The sequence below is a fragment of the Phoca vitulina genome, unplaced genomic scaffold, assembly GCF_004348235.1.
Source record: "Phoca vitulina isolate PV1807 unplaced genomic scaffold, GSC_HSeal_1.0 scaffold6, whole genome shotgun sequence".
Lineage (NCBI taxonomy): Eukaryota > Metazoa > Chordata > Mammalia > Carnivora > Phocidae > Phoca > Phoca vitulina.
In genome coordinates, this window is record NW_022589709.1 from 72206707 (window position 1) to 72232011 (window position 25305).

General features: G+C 41.7%; 1 protein-coding gene across 10 annotated transcripts in view; it reads left to right on the forward strand.

Moving 5' to 3' along the window:
- Nucleotides 1–1429: 1429 nt before the first annotated feature.
- NR3C1 (nuclear receptor subfamily 3 group C member 1) overlaps nt 1430–25305 on the forward strand; it is a 127208-nt gene continuing 103332 nt past the window's right edge. For 2 of the 10 annotated variants that reach the window (XM_032404454.1, XM_032404459.1), the window contains exon 1: nt 4151–7247. In XM_032404454.1, the coding sequence (XP_032260345.1) occupies nt 6052–7247 (1196 nt within the window). In that variant the 5' untranslated portion in view covers nt 4151–6051. Of the gene's footprint in view, nt 1597–1628; nt 1893–2225; nt 2375–2655; nt 3585–4150; nt 7248–25305 lie in introns of those variants that run through there. The other 8 variants (XM_032404460.1, XM_032404457.1, XM_032404455.1 and 5 more) reach the window with 8 other exon arrangements.

A 25305-nucleotide genomic window follows, 5' to 3' on the forward strand; every position in this document is an offset into this window, starting at 1 on the left:
AACATGATTTAATTAATGTTTTGGAAGAATAATCTGCAGTGAGGCTTGGATTGTTTCAATGGGAATGGGAATGAAAAACCATTCTGTCAATAAATGCTGGCCATGGTCAATAAATGTTAGCCATAAAGCATAACAATTCTAACTCTGAAAAACAGACACTGGGTTAATCTACAGTCTTTGCCGGCATTCAGATGAATGTGACAGACTGAAGAATGAGATTTTTTTTTCTATCAAAAAATTAACAGGCATATGTAAACCACTGAAAATGTTACACTTCTGCCCAATTGAAAGTGTTTTCAATAGCAATTTTTAATTGAAAACAATGTGAGTCTTTTTCCATTTCAAGGCAATCTGCTGGACTTGCAGACAAAATGAGTGGCAAGAAAGTTAATGGAGAACTCTTGTAAAATCAGTTATTATTTAAAAAACGGAATATATAACCCCAATTTAAAGAGGTAAGAGATGAGGTGGATTCTTTTCTTACAGCAGAGACTCAATTATGAAATAGGTTTATGGTATGGGGAGAAGCATTCTATTAGATAACTGTTACTGTTCCCCCACATCTATTAGATAACTGTTACTGTACCTTTACATATGTTAAACATATACAAATTATATATTTTTATAAGGTATCCATACATGTAATAAATTCCTAGTATAACTTTTAAGCAGACATAGAAGGATAATCATATTGGCATGAGTTATTTAACACACTTTTAAAACATACATATTACATTAAGTTTGGGTCTTGATTTTTTCCCCTCATCAACCTATTGGCAGTTTGGGGACCCAATCCACGCAAGACATCTGATTTTAGTAATTGAGGCTTCTAAGGTGGAAAAATTGGCAAGTAGGCAAAACAGTGTTCTTGAAGTGAATCCTCAGTGTCCGTTATGAGCACCCACGGCAAGGGCCTCCCTCTAGTTGACTAGCGCCAAGGGAAGGAAAAGGGAACCATCTCTTCTGGACCCAGAAAGAGGCTGTGTTAACAATTGGGTTGCTCAGCGCCCTTCATAAAAATTCTATGGGCTGAAGGTTCTACGTTGGCAAACGTTTTGGTTCCCTTTTCCGAGGCAGAGAGCAGCTCTTCCTTTGCCAAGATGGCGGCCCTAGAATTGTCTGGGGGCGGCCCGAATAGATCGTCTCCGAACAAGTGCGTAACTAAAATGCTTAGTTTTCTCCTTTCACATCGGATAGCACATGGGGGTAGCATCTACCCTTCAGAATCGAGGAAGGGCTACTTCGGCTCCCTGCGATGGAGAACCTTTGCCAAGATGGTGGACGCGAGGCCGGGCTGGCGTCATCGTCCTTTACCAAGATGGCGGTGAGCGGCTTCCGGCATGCGCTTCCCCCAATCCTCTTCAAGATGTCAGAGCAGAGGCGGCCGCTGCTAGCTTCTGAGCGCTGCCTGAGGAGTGAGTGGCTGCGGCCGAGCGCCCGGGCAGGGACTAGGTGGAGCTGCCGCAGCCTCCGCCCCCGTCATGAGCTGGCAAGCGCTGTCACCTGTGGGGGCGCAAAAGTTACCGCCCCAAACCCTAAAGCCACACAGCACAACCTTTCCCCGAGTCACAAAAATCATACTAAGTGTCGCACAAGGTAGGAGGCTCGGTCCCGGCAAAGCCCAAGCCCAACGGACGCGGCAAGCTGGGTTAGGGGGCTGGGGCGGGCGTCACCAGCGCGGACTCCCCTAGCCCCACGCCCCTCTCCTTGGGGAAAGGCCACGTGTTTCCCTCCGACTGAGGGGGAGGCGCGTAACGGGAACAGCTGGAGGGAGTTAAATGCTGACATTTTAAAGCTGCGTGTGTTTTGTTTTGTTTGGAGGGACAGGGGTCCCGTGTACACGAAAGGGTGGGCGACGCATTGAGTGGAGTGCAGCAAATGTCAAGATTCGGGTGAGGGGCCTCCACGGGAAACTTGGACGCGGGCCCTGGAGGGGGTGGAAGGAGAGGTCAGGAGTTTGCGGGGGAGGGAGGGCGTACTTTGCAACCAACTTACTGTTTCGCCTGCAACTTGCTTTTAGGCCTGCCACCCCCTGTTTTCCTTAAAAATAATAATAAAAAAGTGCAAAGAAATTCAGCTCGCCGGAGGTTTTGCATTTGGCGTGCAACTTCCTTCAAGTGTGAGCGCGCTAGCAGGGAGGGACGGTGGGGGTTGAACTTGGCAGGCGGCGCCTCCTTCTGCCGCTGCCGCCGCCGCCGCCGCCGCCTCGCAGACTCGGGGAAAAGGGTGGGGGACAGTCGGTGCGCGGGGGAGGGTGGGTTCTGCTTTGCAACTTCTCTCCCGATGGGAGAGCGCGGCGGCGGCTGCAGACCGGGCCGCCCAGACGATGCGGCGGTGGGAGACCTGCCGGAACGCGACTCCCCCCGGGCCAAGAGTACGTAAGCGTCGACCCCCTCCGCTGCCCTCCCTTCCGTAAGCCTCCACAGAGGGCGTGTCTGGCGGTCCGGCCCCGAGAGCGGCCGACACGCTGCGGCACCGTTTCCGTGCAACCCTAGTAGCCCGCGCTAAGTGACACACTTCGTGCAACTCGGCTCCAGGGCGGCGGCGCGGACCACCCCCGCGGCGCTGCTGCGGGCCGCGCCCCGGCCCCCACCCCCACCCCCAGACAGCCCGCTGTCACCCGCAGGGGCGCTGACGGCGGTTGCCGCCGAGGGACCCGGCCAGCTCTGGACTGGGTCGGGAGTCGCGGAGCTGGGCGGGGGCGGGAAGGAGGCAGCGAGAAGACAAACTAGAGAAACTCGGCTTCCCTCCCAAGCCCGCCCCAGAGAGACCAGGTCGGGCCCTCGTCGCCTCTCCTTCTTGCCAGGGGGGTGGGTGGGCTAGGAGAAGTCCTGCGCGCTCGGGGGGCGGCGGCCGGCCGCTAAGTCCCGGGCCATGCCGGGGGCCGGGGGCGTGCAGGCGCCGTCGGGACCCCGGTGGCGGGGCCCCCGCGGAGGGCGTGGGGGCGGGGGCTGCAGCCTCCCCTGCAGTTGCCGAGCGTCGCCAACAGGTTGCACCGTTCCCCGCCGCCGCGCGGCTCCTCGGGCGGGGAGCGGCCGGGGGTGGAGTGGGAGCGCGTGTGTGTGCGAGTGTGTGCGCGCTGTGGCGCCGCCTCCGCCCGCCCCCCGATCGGTCCCGCTCGCTCGCCGCGGTCGGGCGGCCCTTTCGCGTGTCCGCGCTCCCTCCCCTCCTCCTCCTCCTCTTCCTCCTCCTCCTCCATTTTGCGAGCTCGAGTCTGTGACTGGAGCCCCAGTCACCGCCCGCCCGTCGGGGACGGATTCTAGTGGGTGGAAGGAGACGCCGCACCCGGAGCGGCCGAAGCGGCGGGGCGCCGGGACGGAGGACGCGCGCCTGAGAGCCCGGGCTCGCGGGGATCGGCGCGGGGCGGGGGGCTGGCTTGTCAGCCGGGAAATGGGAGACTTTCTCAAATAGGGGCTCTCCCCTCCCCCCCCCATGGAGAAGGGGGCGGCTGTTTACTTCCTTTTTTTAGAGAAAAAAAAAAAAATCTCTCCCTACTGCTCCTCCTGCTTTCACACGTTAAGTTGTTTATCTCGGCTGCGGTGGGAGCTGCGGACGGTGGCGGGTGATCGGCGCCCCTGCCAGAGGTAAGAGGTGGGGAGGGCCGGGGCCCGGGGCCCGCGCGGGCGCCCGCTCCCCCGAGGTGCGGGCCGGGGACGCGGGGCCGGCTCGGGGGCTGCCGCGGGAGCCTGCAAACTTTTATTAGCCTCGGGGAATGGGGGTGGGGGCTGGCGAGGGCCGGGTGATGGTGACGAAAGGGCAGCGCGCGGGTGACAGCGCTGGCCTCTTCCTCTCCCTCGGCCGCCGTCCCCGGGTCGGGCTGAGGGGGAGGAACCTGAGCTCTCTGCGAGTGGAGCCTCTTCGAGCTGCCCCGGCTTTCGGTCCTCTGGTTCCCTGGCGCGGAATTCTGGCTTCTGCAGCCTCCCCCCCAAAGTCCCTGTCAGTGCCCTCCCGGGGGGCCTCCCAAACACCCGTTTTATGGTGAACACCGAGCCGCGTTTGAATTCTACTCGGCCGAATGTTTCCACTCCACCCTAGTGCGCCCGAGCGCGATCAGGGTTTCTGTCGAGGCTCCAGCGCGTCTCTTTTCTGGCGGGCGCGCAGGGTGTGTGCGTGTGTGTGTGTGTGTGTGTGTGTGCGCGCGTGTGTGTGCACGCGCGCGTGTGTGTGAGTGAGTGTACACACGCAGGGGGCTGACAGCCTGCAACTTGGAGACTTCGGTCAGGGCTGGCGTTATCTGGTAGAAGTGGGCGTGTCGGAGAAAGAACTCAACAGGTCTGGACACATTTCTCTTTTTACCCTTGCACTTTTTTCTCCCCGGGGAGAGGGTTTGTTCTTCAGCGCTTGGCATCATTGCGCGCCTGACGCTCCTAAGTGGCCCCTTGTAGAAAAAGACGTTCCCTAGCCGGAATAGTTCTGTGGTGCGTTTTTTGTCCAGCGCTAGTTTGACGTTTGGGGCCGCAGGCTGGGTAACTGCCGCCTTGTAATACCACTTAAGACCCCTTGGTACGGTTCATTAAGGCCCATTAATGTGACAGTTACTTGCAATTTAAACTGGGGGCTAAAGTCGTTGGAGGGATCGTTTCGTTTTGTGAAATACTGTTTTGGTTTCGAGTTTGAGGGCAGCTGTCAAAGCGGCGTGGAAATTCATTAGGCTCCATTTGATACCTTGTGTTTAGAGATCGATATCAGATAAACACGGCGGAGGGGCGGGGAGATGAGCAGTTTACCCTCAAGATGTGTAGAAGCAGGTCCCAGCCCTCTCTCTACCTTAATCCCACTCCACTTCCCGTGAGGGCCGGTGAAGTTTCTGCCTCGGAAGGTCTCCGTACAGCAAAAGTTTCCTTTCATTGGATGGGATTTGACTATGATGTCCCAAATGTGCTTATCAAAGTGTTCGCCTGCCTCTTACAACATCCTGATTATAAACAATATACTACCAACCTAATACTCTTGAGAACAGCCTCTGAATGGGGATTGGTGAGGGTTTAGAATACAGAGAAAATTATTCTGAGCATTTTATTGGCTGTTCTTTTACCTGGGTTTATATGAACGTGGTTTTACAGTTGTGGGGTTTTCCTGTTTTTAGTACCTGGTTATTTGGAAAGGAAAAACATCTTAATTTAGAGGTATAATAGTGTCTCATACTGAGGGTCTTAAGCAATTTGAAAAATAAATGTAGCTTCATTTAGATTTTATTATGTTGTAAGATTCGAGAGAGCTGTATTTGTTGTATTTAAATAAGCTATAATTGTAGTGAGAAGCTACTGCACATTCTACTTTGCTTGTTAAAATCCAAATTTTAGTTGGCCTATATACAACGTATTTCATTTGGTATATCCAAAATTTGAAGGCAAAGTTTGAAACAGACACATTCAGTAAGAAATAGGGGTTAAAAAATAAGAGCCTTTCTTAGTATACTGGAAGATCATCATTGTTTATTTTTCAAATAAAATGTGCATGGTTACCAATAGATTGTACCAAAGGTTTGGTTGTGTGACTAGCAGGTGGGAGGACAGTTTGTGAGCAGTTTGAGAGCGAATTCTGTGACAGTATTTACCAAATTTTATGTGTATGCGTTCTCAGAAAAGCAAACAGCCTTGACTGATTGAAAGGAAGTAGGAATTTTAATGATCATACTCTTTTTAAATGAAATACTTTGACATCAATTTGAACTTTAGGAATAATCAGATGTAATGAATTATAATGTCTGTGATTAACAAAGTTACAGTTCTGTGAGTGGCAGGATGAATAGCCAAGCTTAGTTTGATACAATTTTGCCCTCAGCTGTGCAATTGAACTGCATTGTTCTTTTAAATGTGGCACACTGAATGGGAGCAGGGGATATGGCTTTTTTATTCTGGGAGACAGAAACTACTTTTCTGATAACAAGGAATTAGATTCAGAGTTAACTAAAAGGCTCATTTAACAGGCTCTTACTAATCAGATCACTGAGATAATGTGACTTTATAGCTTATTATGTTTCCCCCCCTTCTTTTTTCTTTCCTTTTTTTTTTTCTTTTTTACCTGCCTGGTAGCTGATGATAATATCTGATGGACTCCAAGGAATCACTAAGCCCCCCGAGTAAAGAAGTCTCTAGCAGTGTGCTTGGTCGGGCGAGGGGAAATGTGATGGACTTCTATAAAACCCTAAGGGGAGGAGCTACTGTGAAGGTTTCTGCTTCTTCACCCTCACTCTCGGCTGCTTCTCAGTCCGACTCCAAGCATCCAAGACTTGGGGTTGACTTTTCAAAAGGCTCAGGAAGCAATGCACAGCAGCCAGATCTGTCCAAGGCGGTTTCACTCTCCATGGGATTATATATGGGAGAGACAGAAACTAAAGTGATGGGAAATGACCTGGGATTCCCACAGCAGGGCCAAATCAGCCTTTCCTCTGGGGAGACAGACTTTCGGCTTCTGGAAGAAAGCATTGCAAACCTCAGTAGGTCGACCAGTGTTGCAGAGAAGCCCAAGAGTTCAGCGTCTGCTGCTGTTTCTGCTGCCCCCACAGAGAGGGAGTTTTCAAAAACGCTCTCGGACGTGTCTTCAGAACAGCAAAATTTGAAGGGCCAGACTGGCACCAACGGGGGCAATGTGAAGTTGTATTCCACAGACCAAAGCACCTTTGACATTTGGAGGAAAAAATTCCAGGATTTGGAGTTTTCTTCTGGGTCCCCAGAGAAAGAGGCGAGTGAGAGTCCTTGGAGATCTGACCTCTTGATAGATGAAAACTGTTTGCTTTCTCCTTTGGCAGGAGAGGATGATCCATTCCTCTTGGAAGGAAACTCGAATGAGGACTGTAAGCCTCTTGTTTTACCGGACACTAAACCTAAAATTAAGGATAATGGAGATCTGATCCTATCAAGCCCCAACAGTGTGCCACTGCCCCAAGTGAAAACGGAAAAAGAAGATTTCATTGAACTCTGCACCCCTGGGGTAATTAAGCAGGAGAAACTGGGCCCAGTTTACTGTCAGGCAAGCTTTTCTGGGGCAAATATAATTGGTAATAAAATGTCTGCCATTTCTGTTCATGGTGTGAGTACCTCTGGGGGACAGATGTACCACTATGACATGAATACAGCATCACTTTCTCAACAACAGGATCAGAAGCCTATTTTTAATGTCATTCCACCAATTCCTGTTGGTTCAGAAAATTGGAATAGGTGCCAAGGATCTGGAGATGACAACTTGGCTTCCTTGGGGACTTTGAACTTCTCGGGTCGATCGGTTTTTTCTAATGGCTATTCAAGGTAAGAACGCTTTTCTATTTCTTAAGAACGGATTTGAAATGGATTGATTGACTTAAATCTTCAGTGATTTGTATGTGTTTTCCAGTGACTCCTGTGCTTTTTCGTGTGACTAAGTTTAAGTGGTCCTTTTGAAAGTGGACACGGTTGAAAGACACCCTAAGTGATTTATCTGTACATAAGCAAGTTTTCTCTGAAATAATGGCATTCAGGAATCATTGGCCAGTAGTTTATTTAAAAATTCAAAATAATGTTGCTCATTAACAGGTATCCTGAGTAAAAATTATATAAATTCGAGGGAGTTTGATATCTAATACTTCATTGATTGTGTGTTCATTGATATATTTTTAAAATACGCTCTTATGTTAAAGTGAAAGGTACCCTTCATATTTTATAGAAGCAAAAGTGTGTGCTGTATTCATACACTTGTGAAATGTTAGCTTGAGGAGGTCAAAGGGTTAACAATTAAAGATCTAACAATGAGCCTTTTCTTCACACTGAACTATCTGTGGCAGAATTTGAGTTTTGAGATTGCTAAAGCAATGCAGTGAGCAGTGAACCTGACCATAGCCTTAGACATGGGACTTGCCCATAGGTTCCCGATCCTAAAGTACACAGTTGTGTCTGCTGTTCAGTCTTGTTAGGAAAGGAATTGGTGGCAACATGGTACAAAACAAAATCTAACTTTGAAAAGTTCCTACAAGTTCTCAAATAGATACATGATGGCCAACATTGTGAAGCTTTGAATCTCAGCTGTCATTTGATTTCTCTTCTTTTTTTCTCGGTCCTTTGTAAGTATACTGACATTTCCGTTTGACCTCAAAAAGGTCTGTTAAAATGGAATTACCAGGAAAAGGTGCTAAATTTAGATGTATCTGTTGATAGGAGTTAAGTTCTCTACCATGTACCCCTGTCCCCAATTCAGATAAATACTGGGTTGTAGATCACATTTTAGGTGTGAAGGAAATATAAAAATGTGATTGTAGAGAAACAGGATTGATTAATTGATTGGGTGTGGTGGTGGTGTTTGTTGTTGTTGTTGTTTTGAAAGGCATAGTAGTAGACAGTGATTTATCTGTACATGAGCTTTTCAAGGGTTTGTTTTTTTTTTGTTAGTGGCGTTCATTGTTCCCAATAATTAGTCAATGAAGATTTTATTTAAAACTCTCTGTAAGATACTTTTTCTTTTAAAGATAAATCCTAACACTGACGTGTTTCTTTTCTATCCTCTTTAAGGAGGAAGGTTTTTGGGTAGGGGAAAAAATTCAGACAGATTTTGGCTATGTTCTATTCCTTTAAAGGGCTTACTTGTTTCTTATCAATAGAAAAGACCTTGGTTCTTGTGTGTCTTCGTGTAAACTATCTAGTAATCTATTATTTAAATAATAATAATCTTTTATTTAGAACACTACTTCAGCTTTTTATTGTTGTCATTCTGAATGGAAGGCTTAAAATGTTTTCAGTAAGGAGATTTGAGGTGTTTCTTATCGTGTAAGTTGTTGTGTTTAAATGTTAAAAGACATGCTGTGTTTTAAATTTTTCAATCTCAAAGTTTTGGCAGTGGAGTTAATGATTCAGTGTGCTTGGTTGTCCTAAAGAATAAGTGCTGTTGATTTGACTGAGCTGTCTGTAGGAAACTATTACACTAATTTATAAAACATGTAATTGTACAGAGAAACATAATACATCTTAGGAAGCTCTTTGGGGATTATTAATGCATTTTGTTCTAATAATCACCATGGTACTGTTTTCATTTTTCTTACTGTAAAAAAAAAATAATAAAAGGCATAGATCAAGACTTAACCATTTTTCATCCACGGTGAACTTTGATTAAGCCTTTAAAATCTGGGATCTGGAGTGTAAGTCTTAGATGAACATAGATACCCTTACATCATTAAAGATAATTTTAATGCTTTTCATAAGAGTTTAGGACGTATAAAGTGTCTTCACTTTTAATTTGAGCCTCATAACAACCTTATGATGATAGGCAAAGCAGTGATGATGTGGCTCTTTCGAGATTATTTACTATCCAATGAAATGATTATTTTAATGCTGATGTGTGATTTGTAATTATAATCAGTAGTTTGTGTCCTAATGAAAAGGTGTAGTATCTTATACAGGATACTTTGCTAATGTTTGAAAATTTCATACCTTATGCCATTAACGTGGGGGACTGTGATTACCCAGTACAAAGCTTCTTCCAAGTAAATAGAAACAATGTTTCTTTTCTAACCAGCACTGAATTAGTCTATTGTTTCCACACAACAGCCCTGATATAACTAAAATTGGTGCTTTCTCTTCTCTATATGTTACACGGTTCTTGTCAAACAATAGCTATGAGCAGTGACCCAAGTGATCAACATGTTGAGACCACAACTATAGTGAATACTGACTTTCTGACTTGAGAATATTCTGTGCCACTAATAACTTCACTTGCATTCCTTTTTTAATTAAAAAAAAAAACCATAAATCGTACTTTGACTTTTTAAGCTGTCACCTAAAATTGCTTTTTCTCAAAATGCTAAAAAACAAAACAAAACACTTTACACTCTCTTTTGCCAGGGAAGGCAACTCCTACTGATTTGTCAACATAGGTTAACATCCAGTTCACATTTATTTGTAAAATTATGACTATCATGACTGAGTATAGTCAAATATTTTCTTTTTAAGGGTTAAGTTCATTGATCCTAAAACAAGAGAAAACATAGTGATATTCACATACATTCTTAAAGTAAAACAAACTAGCCATACTAACTGAATATGCTTTTTAAATACTGAAATTCAACAAATTTAGCATAAACTAGTAACATCGATGAAAACACATTTTTGCACTTAAGCATTAATGGTGCAGCTGCTGAAAGGAGGCAGAGGAGTAAGTGGTTTTAGGTAGAATTAGAGCTTTTATTGGGATTATGTTGAAACTTAAGTGTTAAAAGGTTGACCATTTTGTGAAGGGTAAGATTGTTGAAGAGAAGGAATGATGCAAGATGAATTTGTAAACTCTGTCTTAGGGAGAGTTGAGGGCTTTGATTTATAAAGCTCTGAAAATTTATGTAGATTTTAAACATCTGTCAGTATTAATTGCATCCGTGTCCAATTTTATTAATGTAATGAAATTGAAGACCTGTACAAACACAGGATGAGCGAAGCAAATTCTCCCCGTCCCCCCTTTTTTTTCCTATTAACACTGTGCTAAATGTTTTCTCCAAAAAGAGGCATAAGGAAGAGATTTTGTTTTGGTTATGATTTACTCCCCTTTTTAAAGGATAGTTGGTTTACTTCCTACCTTTTGTTTTTCCCCTCCTTCCAGAGGTTCTGGCAGTGAGTATTTCATTGTCTTTTTTGGGTTTAATGTTAAAGGAGATTTGCTTTAGGTTATTTACATACTTACTTTTAGCTTTATGATAAGTATCTTTTTCATTTTTAACACTTGTACTTTATTAGGGCTGTCTTACTAAAAGAAAAAAAGATAAAACATACTGTGTGTATTCAGGTGTGTCAATTTAGTGTGGAATGACTCCGATATAGAAATATGGGATTAGTATGTGGTCAGATTTTATTGAAATTATTTCTTAAAATGTTTATTTGGTCATTCCATTATATTTGTATAATTGATAACATAATGTGTATTGTGATGCTGTTATGGTCTTGTCTCTTGGTGTTACAGATACTTTAGTTGGACCACTTTAAATATATCATTGAATGTTTATAAATTTTATGAAAGACTTACTCTGTAACATACCTTGCATAAATGTAGGTTAAGTGCAAATTGTATTAATAATGAAATTCATATGTGGGTGGAGATCACTGTAGGGGCCTTTTGAGATTTTGGTGAAGGAGAGATTGGATCAAAAGGGTTTATTTTAGTATGAGTACCTAATGTGAAAGAGCATCTGTATTAATTGGTTGGTTATATAAGTCTTAATCCACTCTGGCCTGCAGGTGATTGAAATAGCCTAGTTGTTAGGAAATCTTAATTTACATTAGGTTTAAAATAAGTCTGGGGCATATTTCTTAAAACATACTTTTTTCTTTAAAAGATCACATCTAGTTTTAATTAGTGAGCTCTGCTTATGTACTACTACTTATGTGAGCAAATTAAATAGGCATTCTAGTAATTGTATATGGTAGTATTTACAGGTATTTGCCATATTAACAGGCACCTGCTTCCATATTTCTGAGTCATGCAGAATACATGTTGGTGACTTTTGTTGCACAAGAGTTTTCAAGAAATATTGTTGAATTAAGCTATAGCTGAAAAAAAAAATCAATTCCTGATTATTGACCCTTCAGAAGGGTTTAAAAGCCCATGCTCTTATTTCTGTAGTTTCAGAGAGCCAACTGCTCTCATTTTCTTCTGGTTTATTCTGCTTACGTTTTGTATTTCTCAAGTAAATAGAAATATTCCTACCATTTAGTATATGTGCTGCCGAAGCGAGCACATATTCCTACCATTTAAAGAAAGAAAAGATCCCACTGAGTGTTCTTTTTCCTGTGAATTGCTATGCCGAACTGGATTAGAATGTGACTGTTAGTGGAGATTTTTATCTTCATTTTGTTCATTAAAGTGTATATTTTAGAAAATATGCAATTTTATAGCAGTTCAAAATTAGTTGTAGACAGTGATTTCAACCTCCAAAGACCTAATTTTAACAGGCTGTCGTCTTTATCTGAACTGCCATTACATATGTACCTTAAATGCAGGATTTCCCATGGAGTTTGTTAATTAAGTAAGGGGGCAAGGGGGTGGGAGAGGGAGGAGCACTAGAAGTGTGGAATGGTGGAGGATAAGTTTAAAAATACCAAGAATGCTTCCGAAAACCAGCAATTTGGATCAATTGTCAAGAAATTCAGAGGACTAAAGAGAAATTTGGGGCTGTGTTTATGTATGAGGGAGTGCACTAACCAGTATTACAATTTAGCTTCTTTCATTTGAGGTGGAAACCTAAAGCTAATTGGTGACAATATAGCCCTAACTGTGTATAGGGTTACATTCTTGTCTTTTGCTGTGCTTCATTACTACAAAAAGTATGGAATGGATGTTTTAATTCCTTTTACATTATTCCAGCTAAGATCAAGTTCATATTTGTCCCTTTGTACTTAATCTGCTCTTTAATCAATGAAAATCTGGTTACTGCAATGAAGTTGAAATAATGATGATCCACTTGATAGAACCACTTTATATTTACTATTACACTTTTATATACACTGTCATCTGACTGTGGAATGCAGCCTTTTTCTTTAGTAATATATTTCCAGAGGCTGCTGCTGGAATATTGAGGAAATTAAATTCTTATTCAGTGGTAGATAGATAGAATAAATTAGGGGGTTCTGCAATTGATTTAAACTATTTGTATTGCAATATAGTCCTTAAAGCCAATTATTTTGAATGGAAGTGTGTGATCCCCTAATTTTATTTCTGGGCCAATTTAAATATTAATCATTTATCCTGGTAGAGCTGTATGCTTAAACATACTTTTTCAGAGTCATTCAAATATTAATTTTGAGTGCTTTAAAATACTTTTTGAGCCAGTTTCAAGATACTGTAAGATTGATAGTGTCTAATAATGCAGTAAATTTAGTGAAAGTACCTCTTATTTTAGAATTTTTAAAATTCTTGCTGTAAGGCACCAAATATATACATACATATATACATACATGTATATATATAAGGAGAGAAAGGTTTAATGCTATGATTAGTTGCAGATGTTTAGCACACCATGTTAACGTGATTTTTTATTTTTGTAACCAACATTTTGAGCATTCAACTTGAGTATGCTGTATGACATATAGTATGGTGCAATAAATGTTAACTTTTACTCCTTTTTATAATAAAAAGAGCCTTTCTTCTAGTTGTTTTCATAATTATCCATAATATTTAACAGTGGCTATTATGAAAGTGTGTTTGATAGCCAATTTTTAAAGCTATTTTGAAATGACATCCAGTTTAGTTCCTGATTTATTATTTCATGCTGTTGGGGCAGTGCAGTGACTTGTGACCCTCAGGATCATCACATGTTGAACATTAAAGCTCTACCACTTTGTTACGGATAGACTTTGTTGTTGTTGTTATAATGTTTTGTTTTGTAATTATTGAGGATAAAGGCTTCTTTAATTTTAAGATGATTTAAATTGAAATTTTGTTACTTTAAAAAAGAAACCCCTTCAAATTCCTTTCAATTTGATTTAGTTATTCAGTAATAGAAGTAGGAAAGAACTAGACTCAAAATCAGAAGACTTGAGTTCTAAGGCTGAGCAGAGCCAGTCTTTGACCTCGAGTGATTAGATACTGTGGAATCAAAGTACTTTCTTGACAATTACAGATGAATTATTTTCTTAACACATGTGTGTGTTTCTTTTTCTAAAATTCTACAGTCCTCTTAACCTGTCACTAGTGAAGGAGGCAGTGGGGTAGGGAATGGCATACTTAGGTTGCTTATTTGACTTTTTTTGTTCATTATCAAGTACAAGACAAAAAACGAACTGGGATTTGGTATTTTTGTAAGAATTAGTGTAGTTGGTGGTACGTAGAAAATGATAGGTAAACACTGTTACTGGTGGAGCTGGAGAGGTGGGGCTCTTGGGTTCTCCGAGCTTGTTTCATGTGCTAGGTACAATGGCTTTAGATTAGAGTTTAAAGGCTCTTGAGAGCTCATCTGCTCCCACGTTCTCATTTTTCCAGATGAGGAAATGAGACCCATAGAAAATGTCTAGAGAAACACTGCAGAATTAGTTTGTGGTATCACCGCGTTGGACTAGCCTCATTCTCTGTTGTCTAAGGTTCCCTAGCAGGCTTCTCTTAACATCTGGTCTCTTGCTCTAGAGACTTGAAACATAATACAGATTACCAGGTGTTTTATAAAAGTTGCTATGAAATCAACTAGTTTGGATTTAAAAAATGTACAGTATCCATATTCTTTCCTATGTATTTTTTTAACCCTTTTCTCCCCCACTAATGTTGAGTGTGCATTAAACGGTAGCACCATGCTAAGGGCTTTCTTTGTATGCATTCATCTCATTTAAACTTCTTAGCAACCCGTGAGGGTTTGTAACTGTAGTTTCTGCGTCAGGTTATTGGTTCTGCCATTATCTATGTGGTACAGGAGACAGCTGTTATTAACTTAATTTTACAGGTGGGAAAACAAGACATTTCAAGAGAAAAGAATAGTCAGAAAAAACTTAACCCTGATCTGAAGGGGAATATTTAATACTGTGTTAGAAATTTCCTTAGGTCTTTGCGAGTTTTTATTGGCCATCGGACAATCTTGAAACAATATATGTAGGAGAAACGGGATGAAGCCTCTGCTGTCCTCCCGGTATGTTTGTATAGTCACTTCCAGCTTTCTGTGACAGTTTCAGCTTCTGTAAAACAGAGCGCCCAGCATTTTTGCCTGACAGGATTTGTGCGTGGATGTTTACTTTGAAAATTAAAAAGTACTATAAAAAAAATTCAAGGTGGCATTTTTAAAGCTCTGCCAAGTCTCCTGAGCTCAAACCAGCATGACCCTCATTGGCTAAGTACAGGAGGACATCTGTGCCCGTGTTAGGTATATCCTGTTCATCGGTCCCTAAGACTTTTCCAGGGTCTACTGTGTGTGATCATTAATAGTCATGGATTCCAGTTCCATAAGGACTGTATTTAAAGCTTTCAAGCGCCAAGGTAATTGTACATTAATTTTTTTTTTCAGTTTTGGTTTTTTGTTAGCTTTTCAGTGCATTCTGTTGTTTATTAGGTTTGTCATCTAAATTTAATTGCATGTTGATAACGTCAGCTATATTGTTAGGTTTTTATTAATAAATGCTAGAAGATTCCCTTGTTTTATTGTCTGGTATTCTTAAAAAACGATTTGTGCAGAGATTCATTAAAGTTTCACTAAGAAACTTGAATTTGTCTGAAAATGAGAATGAAGTTATTAGCTTTAATTTTTTTTTCATGTTTATTATATTTAGCAAAGCTGTGTGAAAGGAGTTTCTGACTATATCGAATACCAAAATTTGTCCTAAGTGCATACATTGGGGAGGATTATGTAACTTACTTGACTACATTTAATAACTTCTTTCTTTATTGATCAAGTGATAAAACAAAAAAAAGCAAACAAATTTGATGGATGAAACCAAAGTTATAAATTTTTCTTTTTTTTAATATCACAAAGAACCAAGTACAGAAACCAGTTAAGTGGCAGTTTAAAATGGTAAACATGCCAATGTTAAATATAACTTAAGTTCATAGGCAGCTTTTTAAAAAGGAAATATTAAAAAATTTAATTAGAACTTTATGTGAAATTTGTCATCTGGAATCCAGCTGAGTTTATTAAGGACAAAGTGTGACTATAAAATAGATTGATTTTTTTTTTTTTTTTAAACAGAAACCCTAAATGAATGTTGCATTTCTAAGCCTCCACCTTGGAAGGGTATACATATTATCCCTCTTTTGAAATTGCCTTCGGACCCACCTTGTAAGCCATAAAAGAAACTGGACTCATTACACTATAGGAACACCTGAATGTTCTTGCTTAATCAGAAAATGTATTTATTCCTTAGCTTGATGGTTTACCTTTTACCTTTTTTATGTGATTCCAAGTAATTTCGGTATTTTCAGAAATTTAGAAATTTAATCCTCTCACACATTATAACATTTGTTTTCATTGAGGTTACTTAAAAGAAACCATGTAGGTATTTCTATAGATGTTTAAAACTGTGTTAAATTTCCCTGGAATAAATGCCTAGGTTCCCAAGGTGACCAGTGTGAAATGGATGGTGCTCAGTGGTTAAGTTGTGATTTGTTCTCTATGAGCTATCCAGGAGATTTATGTTAACAGCTGATGTATTTTCTTTTCTTGACATAATATAGAAAAAAGAGATAGTATTCCTCCCTAAGCCTGATTTTTTTCATGTTTATGTTCAAATAAAGTGCCTGTCTTTCCTTTGGACTGGAAGGAAGTATGACCATAAGTTATAAAAAGTAAAGGTAAATTCCTACATGTAATTCCTCATCTCCCAAAGAGTTTAAGTTCCCGTTTCAATCCTCCGTGCATCGAGGAATTAACCTACTTGACAATCAATGTGGCAGGAACTCAAAGTACACTCAAATTACTTACACCCATAAAATAGTTTAATGGAGAGTTAAAGCTACAATATAAAATTCACATGTTAATTCACACATTTTCTTTTATTCCTTATAACCTGAAAAGAAATGTCCTGCTCATAATTGAAAGTACTTTTAAAAAATTAAGCAAATTTTGGTTGTCACTATTTTCTAAATTTAGTCATGTTTAAAAAACATTATTTACAAAATGCTAAGATTGAAATAGATCCCAGCCTTGGAATTCATAAAGATACATGCAGTGGCATGCATAATGGGATATACCTTTTGTAACCATTCTGTTACATTCTGTTTTCCTATTAAGTAGAAAATGTTTCTCATTGCTAAGCACTTATAATGATCTGGTGTTGGTGCAGTCTACAGGTGCTAGATTTTAAATATAATATAAGAAGAGGGCGCCTGGGTGGCTCAGTTGGTTAAGCGACTGCCTTCGGCTCAGGTCATGATCCTGGAGTCCCTGGATGGAGTCCCGCATCGGGCTCCCTGCTTGGCAGGGAGCCTGCTTCTCCCTCTGACCCTCCCCCCTCTCATGTGCTCTCTCTCTCTCTCTCATTCTCTCTGTCTCAAATAAATAAATAAAATCTTTAAAAAATATATATATGATATAAGCAGAAATATTCTTAAAGGGAAGGTAAGACAAATAGGTGAAACAATCTCTAACTCAGCATATTAAGGACTAGTGGCCCTTTAATTCATAATGTCATTTAGCAGAATTGCAGTGCTTTGGAGTCACCACAGACCTATTTGAAAGAGAAAACCATAAACGAAGCCGGAGGGAAAAGCTAGAACTCAGAAATCCGTGGAAAAGGAAAGTTCTACATTCCAATTCCAGCATCCGGTTAAATTTGATATTTCTGTGCCTGAGTGTTTCTGTATGAGCACTGGGAAATATATATAAGCAGCCTAGCTACGCCGTGTTAATAGGAGGAAGAGCTACAAAGGCATGTTCTGGGAAAGGAATTCTTGAGACGGCTGGAGTGGGAGGTTAACTTATGCGGTCTCTAAGATCCTTCCAACTACTCCAGCAGCAGCAGTTTGTGGAGCTAGGCATTGGGCATACAGAGGCGAAGAAGATAAACATCCCCGACCTCATGCAGCAGTCTGGTGATGTTCTATCCCCAGATCTTTGTATCTCTTCCACTCTCCCTCCCCCCACCCCTGTGCATTTGGCTTTCTGAAATGTGTACTTGAAGGAGGTTAAACTTTTCCCCAAGAAGGCATGACTGAGACTTCAAAGGGGAAAGTGTGTGGATGAATGGGAAACCGGAGTTGAGTCTGCTATTTGGAAAAAATAAAAGGAGGGGGGGAGGGTGGGTGATAACAAGGAGTCTGAGACAGAAGAATGAAAAGATGGAATGGATGAGCTCATCAGATGAGGACTCTGTAGTTAGGAATGAACCAGCAGGAGATTTCAATCACTTGTGGAGGAACCTGATACATACACACCGTCATTATATACATTATGTGATACAAGACAGGGAGAAAACATGATTTTCACCCTTATTGCATAGCCTAAGGTTATGCACCCCTGGTGTTAGGCACCTTTTTTCTCGTCACTTCAGAATATCTCTTTATGCTCTAGAAGCCTAGTCCTCTTTCTGGGTCTCCCATGCTTGAGCCCAAACTTGAGGAATTTTTGTCTGGAATCTTCTTTCCCCAGATACCCACATTAATTCTCTCATTTATCACATTTATTCTCTCACTTTATATAGGTCTCCACTTAAAGGCCAACTCCATAAGAGAGACCTTCTCAGACTGCTCTATGAGAAATAGCGTGTTTCACACACACTGTTCCCTTGCCTTCCGTGTTAGACTGATTGTGTGTACCTTACCTGTTCACCTGCGAGACTGTCAGCTCCCTGGGGCAGTGATCCTGTCTGCCACTATATTGTACTTCTGTACCCCAGCAAGTAGAAGAGTATCTGTCTAACACATCGTAAGACCTCTGCAAATCCATGTTGAAGATAGGAATAAACAGAATTGACATACATACCAAGAAGATATGTAGGGATGGATCACACTTCTGTCTTTGTGGAGAAATGGAAATGTTAGCAGACCGTGAGCCTCACTAAGAGGAATTAGCACAGGTTGTCTCCTCCAGATTTTTGGCTTCAAGATGCACAAGTGCTTCTGTATCCATAGAAGACATAAAGCAAATGTGTTTTTAATTGTCATTCTTTAAATTTGCTTTATGGCTTAGAAATGGACCACTTTTCATAGTTTCTTAAAACAACTCTGGTACATGTACCATTGAACAAATTGGGGTAACCAAAGCTTGTAAATAAAGTTTGAGGTTTAGCTTTCTTTTATTTATCTTGTTCAAGGTAGTAACCTTTCATAACAGAAGCTGTCATCGTTGTGTTTTTCAGCTGTTTAAGATTTGGGATGATTCTAGCAGATATCTAATATATGCATTTGTGTTGACTTACCTAGAAAGTCAGGCAAGAATTTGATGTGCCCATTTTTCATGTGTGTGTATAATTACTCAGTACTCCGAGAGGTAGCTTATTTTTGCCTGAATTCTAAATTACCTTTCTCTAACTTACATTTTAGATTTGCCTTCTTCTACGTATAGTTCTGACTTATTGCACCTATGGTATATAGCAGCAATTCAAAAGGTTAGTAAGATGAGTTATCTCTTCTACTGAGAGTTGTAGGAGAGTTAAGCCTAATTTGGTCAAGACAGTTACCGAAAAAAGAAAATGCAAGGTAAGTAGGTATTAGCTACTAAAGCAAGAAAATCAGATGAGGTCATTTAAGAATAAACTGCTTTAGTGTTTAAGAAAAAAAGAGGGGAGGACCAAGGACAGGGCTCTGGAAAGCATCCAAAGAGAGCAGCCACAAAAGATAATGTATAGCTGGAGAATTGGGAGGCAGCAGGTTTAAATCGGGGCAGAGACAGAGTGGTTCGTGCTGTCCAGTCAGCTGGGGTGGAAGAGACAGGACAGACTATCCTTAAAAGAGGAAATCATTGTTGAAGCTGGTCCTTCAAGTATGGAAACATTCTCAGAACTCAAAGTCAAGAGAAATCAGTGAAACCCTAAATGGAACAACATAACTGGAACAGCAAGTGATTAGTTTATAATTTTTTTTTTTTAAGAAGAAACCCTAAATTTGAGAGCTTAGTCAGTTTCTGAAATTTAGATTAAAATACTGAAGTGAATAATAAGAAACACACTTCTGAGACCGCAGAGACCCTGAGGCTGGGCTAGGAGTAAGAGACAAAGGCTGGAAACCAGGAGGAAAGTAAGTTTCTGTTCCCTAAGAAGTCAGCACACGAGGGAAAAAAATCTGGCCATCCCTTAGTTTGAACTCTTAGCACATGGTACATGTACCAGAGTTGTTTTAAGAAACTATGAAAAGTGGTCCATTTCTAAGCCATAAAGCAACTCTTGAGAGAACTCTTGAATTAGTCTCTTAATTGTTTTCTTCCTTTCCCCCTCTCCTTTCTCAATCCATTCTGCACTGTACTGCCGGATTAATCTTCCTACGATACTGCTTTCAATATTATTCCCCTGATCAAGAGATGTCTGTGGTTCTGTTGCTCGTGGGCTAGTGGTTCTCCATGTTCTTCCCACTATGACCCATATGCACATGGCACGGAGCCCCGTGAATACTCCAGAACCCTTGGAGGATTTGGTTTTTGCACAGTTTCATACAACTCTGTGCTCTTCTGTCTTAATCCAGGAAAGAAGATCTGCATGTAAGTGAATTTATAGGGATAGTCTGTGAACCGGTTCTTTTTAAATTGTTTTTATTTATTATCGTTTTTCCAAATGCTTTTTCAAAGTTGGCAAAAAAAAAAAAACACAAAAAAAAACTGGCAGAATTCCCTTCAGTAAGATTATACCAAGAAAACATTAATCAATAAATTTATTCACATTGCCCTCTCTTTCCCTCTTTCTTCCTCCCATTCCTGCCTGTCTCCCCCCTTATCCTGCACCTGTCTGTGTCACCATGTCAGCATAAACACTTATATAAGGCCTTCTGGGTTGTTTGCTTGTAAATAAGAATAGAACTATTGTATACCAGTTTCTCTGCAACTTGATTTTCTCACCTACAGTACATCCTGAACATCCTTCCAGATCAACACATGTGCATCCCATTCTTTTTAAATAGCTGTAGAGTACTCCATTCCGGTTGTTGAAAGAGTTTTGCCACGACAAACAAGGTTCCAATAAACATCCTTTTCTATGAATACTCAACATGTAGCCACTTGGTTTCTAAGGACAGATTACTCCCAGAGTCAGGCTGCTGAGGCAGTGGTTTGTATATTTGCATCTTTAATGTGTACTTCCAAAGTACTTTTCACAGGGATTACAGCAAACCACAGTCTAATCTGGCAGTGTTTATACTTTTTCTTTACAATGAAAATACAAAAACGATTGCTACTAACATTTTGGCCACAAATCCCAAAATTGATCACAGCATCCCAGTGTGCCGTATGCTGGAACTGAGGATTGTTGTGGTCTGGAATTCAGGCTCCTTCTCTCTGCTTTTAACATTGTGGAGCCTTCTAGACCACTTTAATGCCCACTTATTTTCTGCGCTTTCCTTTATGTAGCCCTGCACATCCCTCTCGCTCTGGATATCCTCCCTGATGGTAGCCTGGGCAGCTGCCCAGCATCCAGTTCTTTATACCCAACTCCGTGATTAGCACATAGTAGGTACCCAATAAATAGTTGTTGAATTAATACTGGTTTCTTTATGTATTTCTCCCCCCCCCTTCCTTATATATTTCTGATTTTTCTCTTCTACGAGATCCGTTCTTAAGGACGAGGACTGTTTTCACTACAGCACCTAGCACTTAAGATACTCAATTCAGGCTGGCTATTTGAACAAAGAATCCTCTAGAAGAGGGAGCAAATAGCATGGCCTGGCCTTTAAGCATATATTTTACCCATTTTAGGGCAGTTTGGAACTGTAAGAATCCAGTAACAACAATAAGAACAGCACTTGTGTTAAGCTGTTAGAATATGTGAGGCGCAATTCAAGTTACAAAGGATGGAGCAGGAAGTGAGGCCAAGTAGTCTCTGTCCTTGTGGAGCTTATGGTCTTTGGATGTTACATTTAGAAGATTTGTAGGAAGCATGAAAGCAGTGGCAACCAATTTCAGGCTTTTTCCAACAGAGGCTGTGGAGTATTTATCCATTCATTCAATGCCTACCCTGCCAGGCACTTCACAGAAAGCCCAGGGGCAGTCAGACCTTTGCCAAGAGGTGGCTAACGGACCAGGGTGACGGCTCATGGATAGTAGACTTGTTTCCCAAACCAGCTTCACCATTTCTGTTGCTGAGGGTAGAAGCATAGGAGTAGATAGAGTGGCAAGGAGAAGGTGCCAATCCCCGTCCCTATCCAAAACACACACCACAAGGAGGTGTTCCTGTGGCTGTCACAGAATCCTAGAATTCCAGCTGGAGCCAGTCTTGATATCCCATCCGTCTTTTTCACATGAGGAAACTAAGGCCTAGTACAATCAGGACAGTATTGTGGGTCAGAATGAGGACTCTGGTCACATTCTCTGGGTATGAACCTTGAGCAAGTTCATAACCCTGTGAACCCTCCTTTCCCTCACCTTTAAAACGAGCACAGTGAGGTAATGCACACAGACGCCCAGCACAGTGTCTGGTGCTTCGCAAGCACTCACAAAATGTCACTATTACTTTTGGTGGGGTGGCTGAGATGAGACCACTCCTTAATGCCACAGGTTCATGCTTGACCATTCTGTCCCTTGTGCCATACCATCCTATTCTTAAGCTTTTTTTCATAAATTGATAGTTGGTAAACTGGCTTCATTATGATCTTAACTCTGAGACTAAGGAACTATAGTTATGTCCTGGAGACTTGAACCTCTGGGACCTTTAACATTTTTTTTTTTTCTTTTGCCGTAAGTTAGAAGAAGAACTGAAAAATGCATATGTGATGGATGTTGTGTTGAAATGAGTGCTGAGTGCTTCCTGTCTGGCTTTCTCCCACTCCTGCCTACCCCCCATCCTTGCCAGTATTCCTTTAGAATCGCTCTTCTACTACGTGAACCTCTTAGGAACTTGATTAAGGTAAACTAGAATCACTATCTGAGGAAGAGCAATCTTCTCATTTCTTGACAAATTCTTGGGGTATTATAAGTAAGTCATTGCTTATTTGATCTCTTTATATATCTTTGGCTTTTTCTTAAAGAGAATATTAACTCTCTGAGAGTCCTAATACAATGCAAAGTTTCTACCTCTTCAAAGAAGGACTTAAAGATTAGCTTTTTGTGATTCAGTATGAATTAAATCCCCCAGTGAAAAGGACTTCACTTTCTGGATGTCTATTTTCACATACACACTTGTTTGTGTCCATATCTAAAGTTATTACCTCTACCGAAGCACCGTGCACGTTCTTGAATTGATCAAATCACAGTTTCAACCTTGTTTTGCAAATTAAATCGCATAATGAAGGACTCACTGAACACCTGATATTTTTATATCAACGAGAGTTTCCACGTTGAGGCCCGTCTTTTAGAAATAATTTTTTGTTTAAGTTTCTCTGTTCAAAAAGGATTTGTTTGAGAATTGTGTCAGGTAGTATTTGCTCTGTAACAAACCACCCCGAAATTCGGGATCTTTAAATAAGAACCATTTATTATTCCTCATGAGTCTACAGGTCAGCCAGGCAGTTCTCCTGAACTGGCCAGGCTCAATGATGTCAGCGAGGCCCAGGGTGTCTGTGGCAGCTGGCTGGTTGACCGTGGCAGTGAAGGCCGACAGCCACGTCTCATTATTCAGCAGGCTCTCTGGAGCATGCTCACAGTGTAGCAGCAACAAGGATCCAGAATAACCAGCAGAAGCAGGCCCAGCTTCTTAAGACCCAGGTGTGGAACGACTCTGACTTCCACCACGTTGTATTGGTCAAACCAAGTCGCAAGACCAGCCTGTATTCAGGAGGTGGAGGAGCTTTGGAGTTAAAGTGCCCAGGCTTGACTATTGGGAGGGGTGGGGTAGTCGGGGGTTTTTGCCATCTGTCACAGTAGTTATAGGAATTGGGTGCATTTGAAAGTTCTGATGTTTCAGATGGTGATACTCTAACTGCTTATGAAACTTGCCCAGGGTGGAAAAGCAGAGTCATCGTGACCAAAAGGATAAAAGCGTGGAATTTAGAGACTAACTGGGGTTCAAGTTCCAGCTTTAGCACGCACTTCTGAAATCCTGCACAAGCCACCTAACCTCCCTGCTGGGCACTCAGTAATGGTTGATGCACCTGAACTTCAGATTCTTCATGTGTAATTTATGTAAAAGAAAGGGCTAGGTATCTGCTAAGTACTTACATAATTGCTTTTATTCCTGCAAAATAAAATTGCTTTTATTCTGTTTCCCACACTCCAGTCAGGGTGCAAGACTCAGTCACTTCCTTGGAATAAAAACAAAGGGAAAGTGTGTAAGGAAAGAGGAGTAATTGACTAATTGTGGCCTTATAACGAGTGACTACTCACTGGGGTATTTTCCTATAAGAAAAGAATGGCTGAGGCCCATAGTTAAGATAAAAAGCCGTGGATGGGGGCACCTGGGTGGCTCAGATGGTTAAGCATCTGCCTTCAGCTCAGGTCATGATCTCAGGGTCCTGGGATCGAGCCCCGCATCGGGCTCCCCGCTTGGCAGGGAGCCTGGTTCTCCCTCTCCCTCTACTGTTCCCTCCCTGCTCATGCTCTCTCGCTCTGTCAAATAAATAAATAAAATCTAAAAAAAAACAAACAAACAAACCCATGGGTGTCCTTGGGTAGGATTCACTGTGGTTCTTGGGATGAGAGTTGTAACATAAGATAGAATCCAAATCTAGATTTAATTTTTTTTTTTTTAAGAATTCTGGTCCCTCTTAGACATACCAGGTGCCTTAACACTAGATTGGGGATTTGTCACACCTAGAAATCACTTCATTTTCTCCATCTTACTAGTAGGAAATGGAAAAGGTCACACACAGAACTCACACAAAGAGCCAGATATTTCAGAATCCAGATAATCAGAAATGTTAACTGGGGTTTTTGTTGCGTCTCTCAGGAGAGGTCCCAGAACTGAAGACAGACTCTACCACCTCTGGCATTAGCTGATCACGTGCATGCAAGCAAGTCAATTGCTATTTGCACTGTAGCTACCTTTCATGTTTCTAATGACGCTTTACTCTAAGAAAGGTTGGGTATACTTTTTTGATTCATGATAGATAAAATATTTTAGTGTGGACAGTAAAAGTCCTTCGCTTAGAAGCCCTTAGTTGTTTGTTTGTTTGTTTTTAAGACTAAGCTACTGGTCTGTATGGATTTCAGTCTTTGCTGCTGCTTTTGATCAACATTTCCCTATTTCATTCCTTACACAGACCACTTTGAACCGTAAACGGAGGTGAACTTCATCTTCTGCAAACATATTTGAGATGCAGGGATATTTTCCCAAAAGTGTTCAGTGGTGATTTCATGTTTGTACCTGTTTGCAAGAACTAACAGAAATAGACTGTGCTGAGGAAGGAACTTTAGTTGAGAGGGATAGTTAATTGGAAAGAAGGAAAATCTGACAGGCAAGTGAAGTTCAGCACTCAGAAGTAGGGTTCCTAAAGAGATGGCAGGAGAAGAGTGTTTCTGCCCAGTATCACCTGCTGCTTCGGGGGGTCAGTGAATGTATTACTGAGGACCTCCCACCTGTTCAGTGTGGCACTCTGTGGCTCTGGGGAGGAAGAAGAACTCCTAAGTTCTTCCTGATCTCAGAGAGCTTGCATCTGGCTGGGAAGACATGGTGACAGCTTCGTGAAGTAATTAAACAATTAGCTGTAACAGGTGCTGAGGCGTGCGGAGGAGGTCAGAGAATGGCCAAGCAAGTGTGGCAGAATGGACAGCGTCACACATCCTCAGGTGGCTCTTCCTCACGCAGAGCCACATTTCCTGTGGGCCGAGTCTTGTCCCAGGCACACAGCTGCTCCCTAGATATGGCCGTAAAG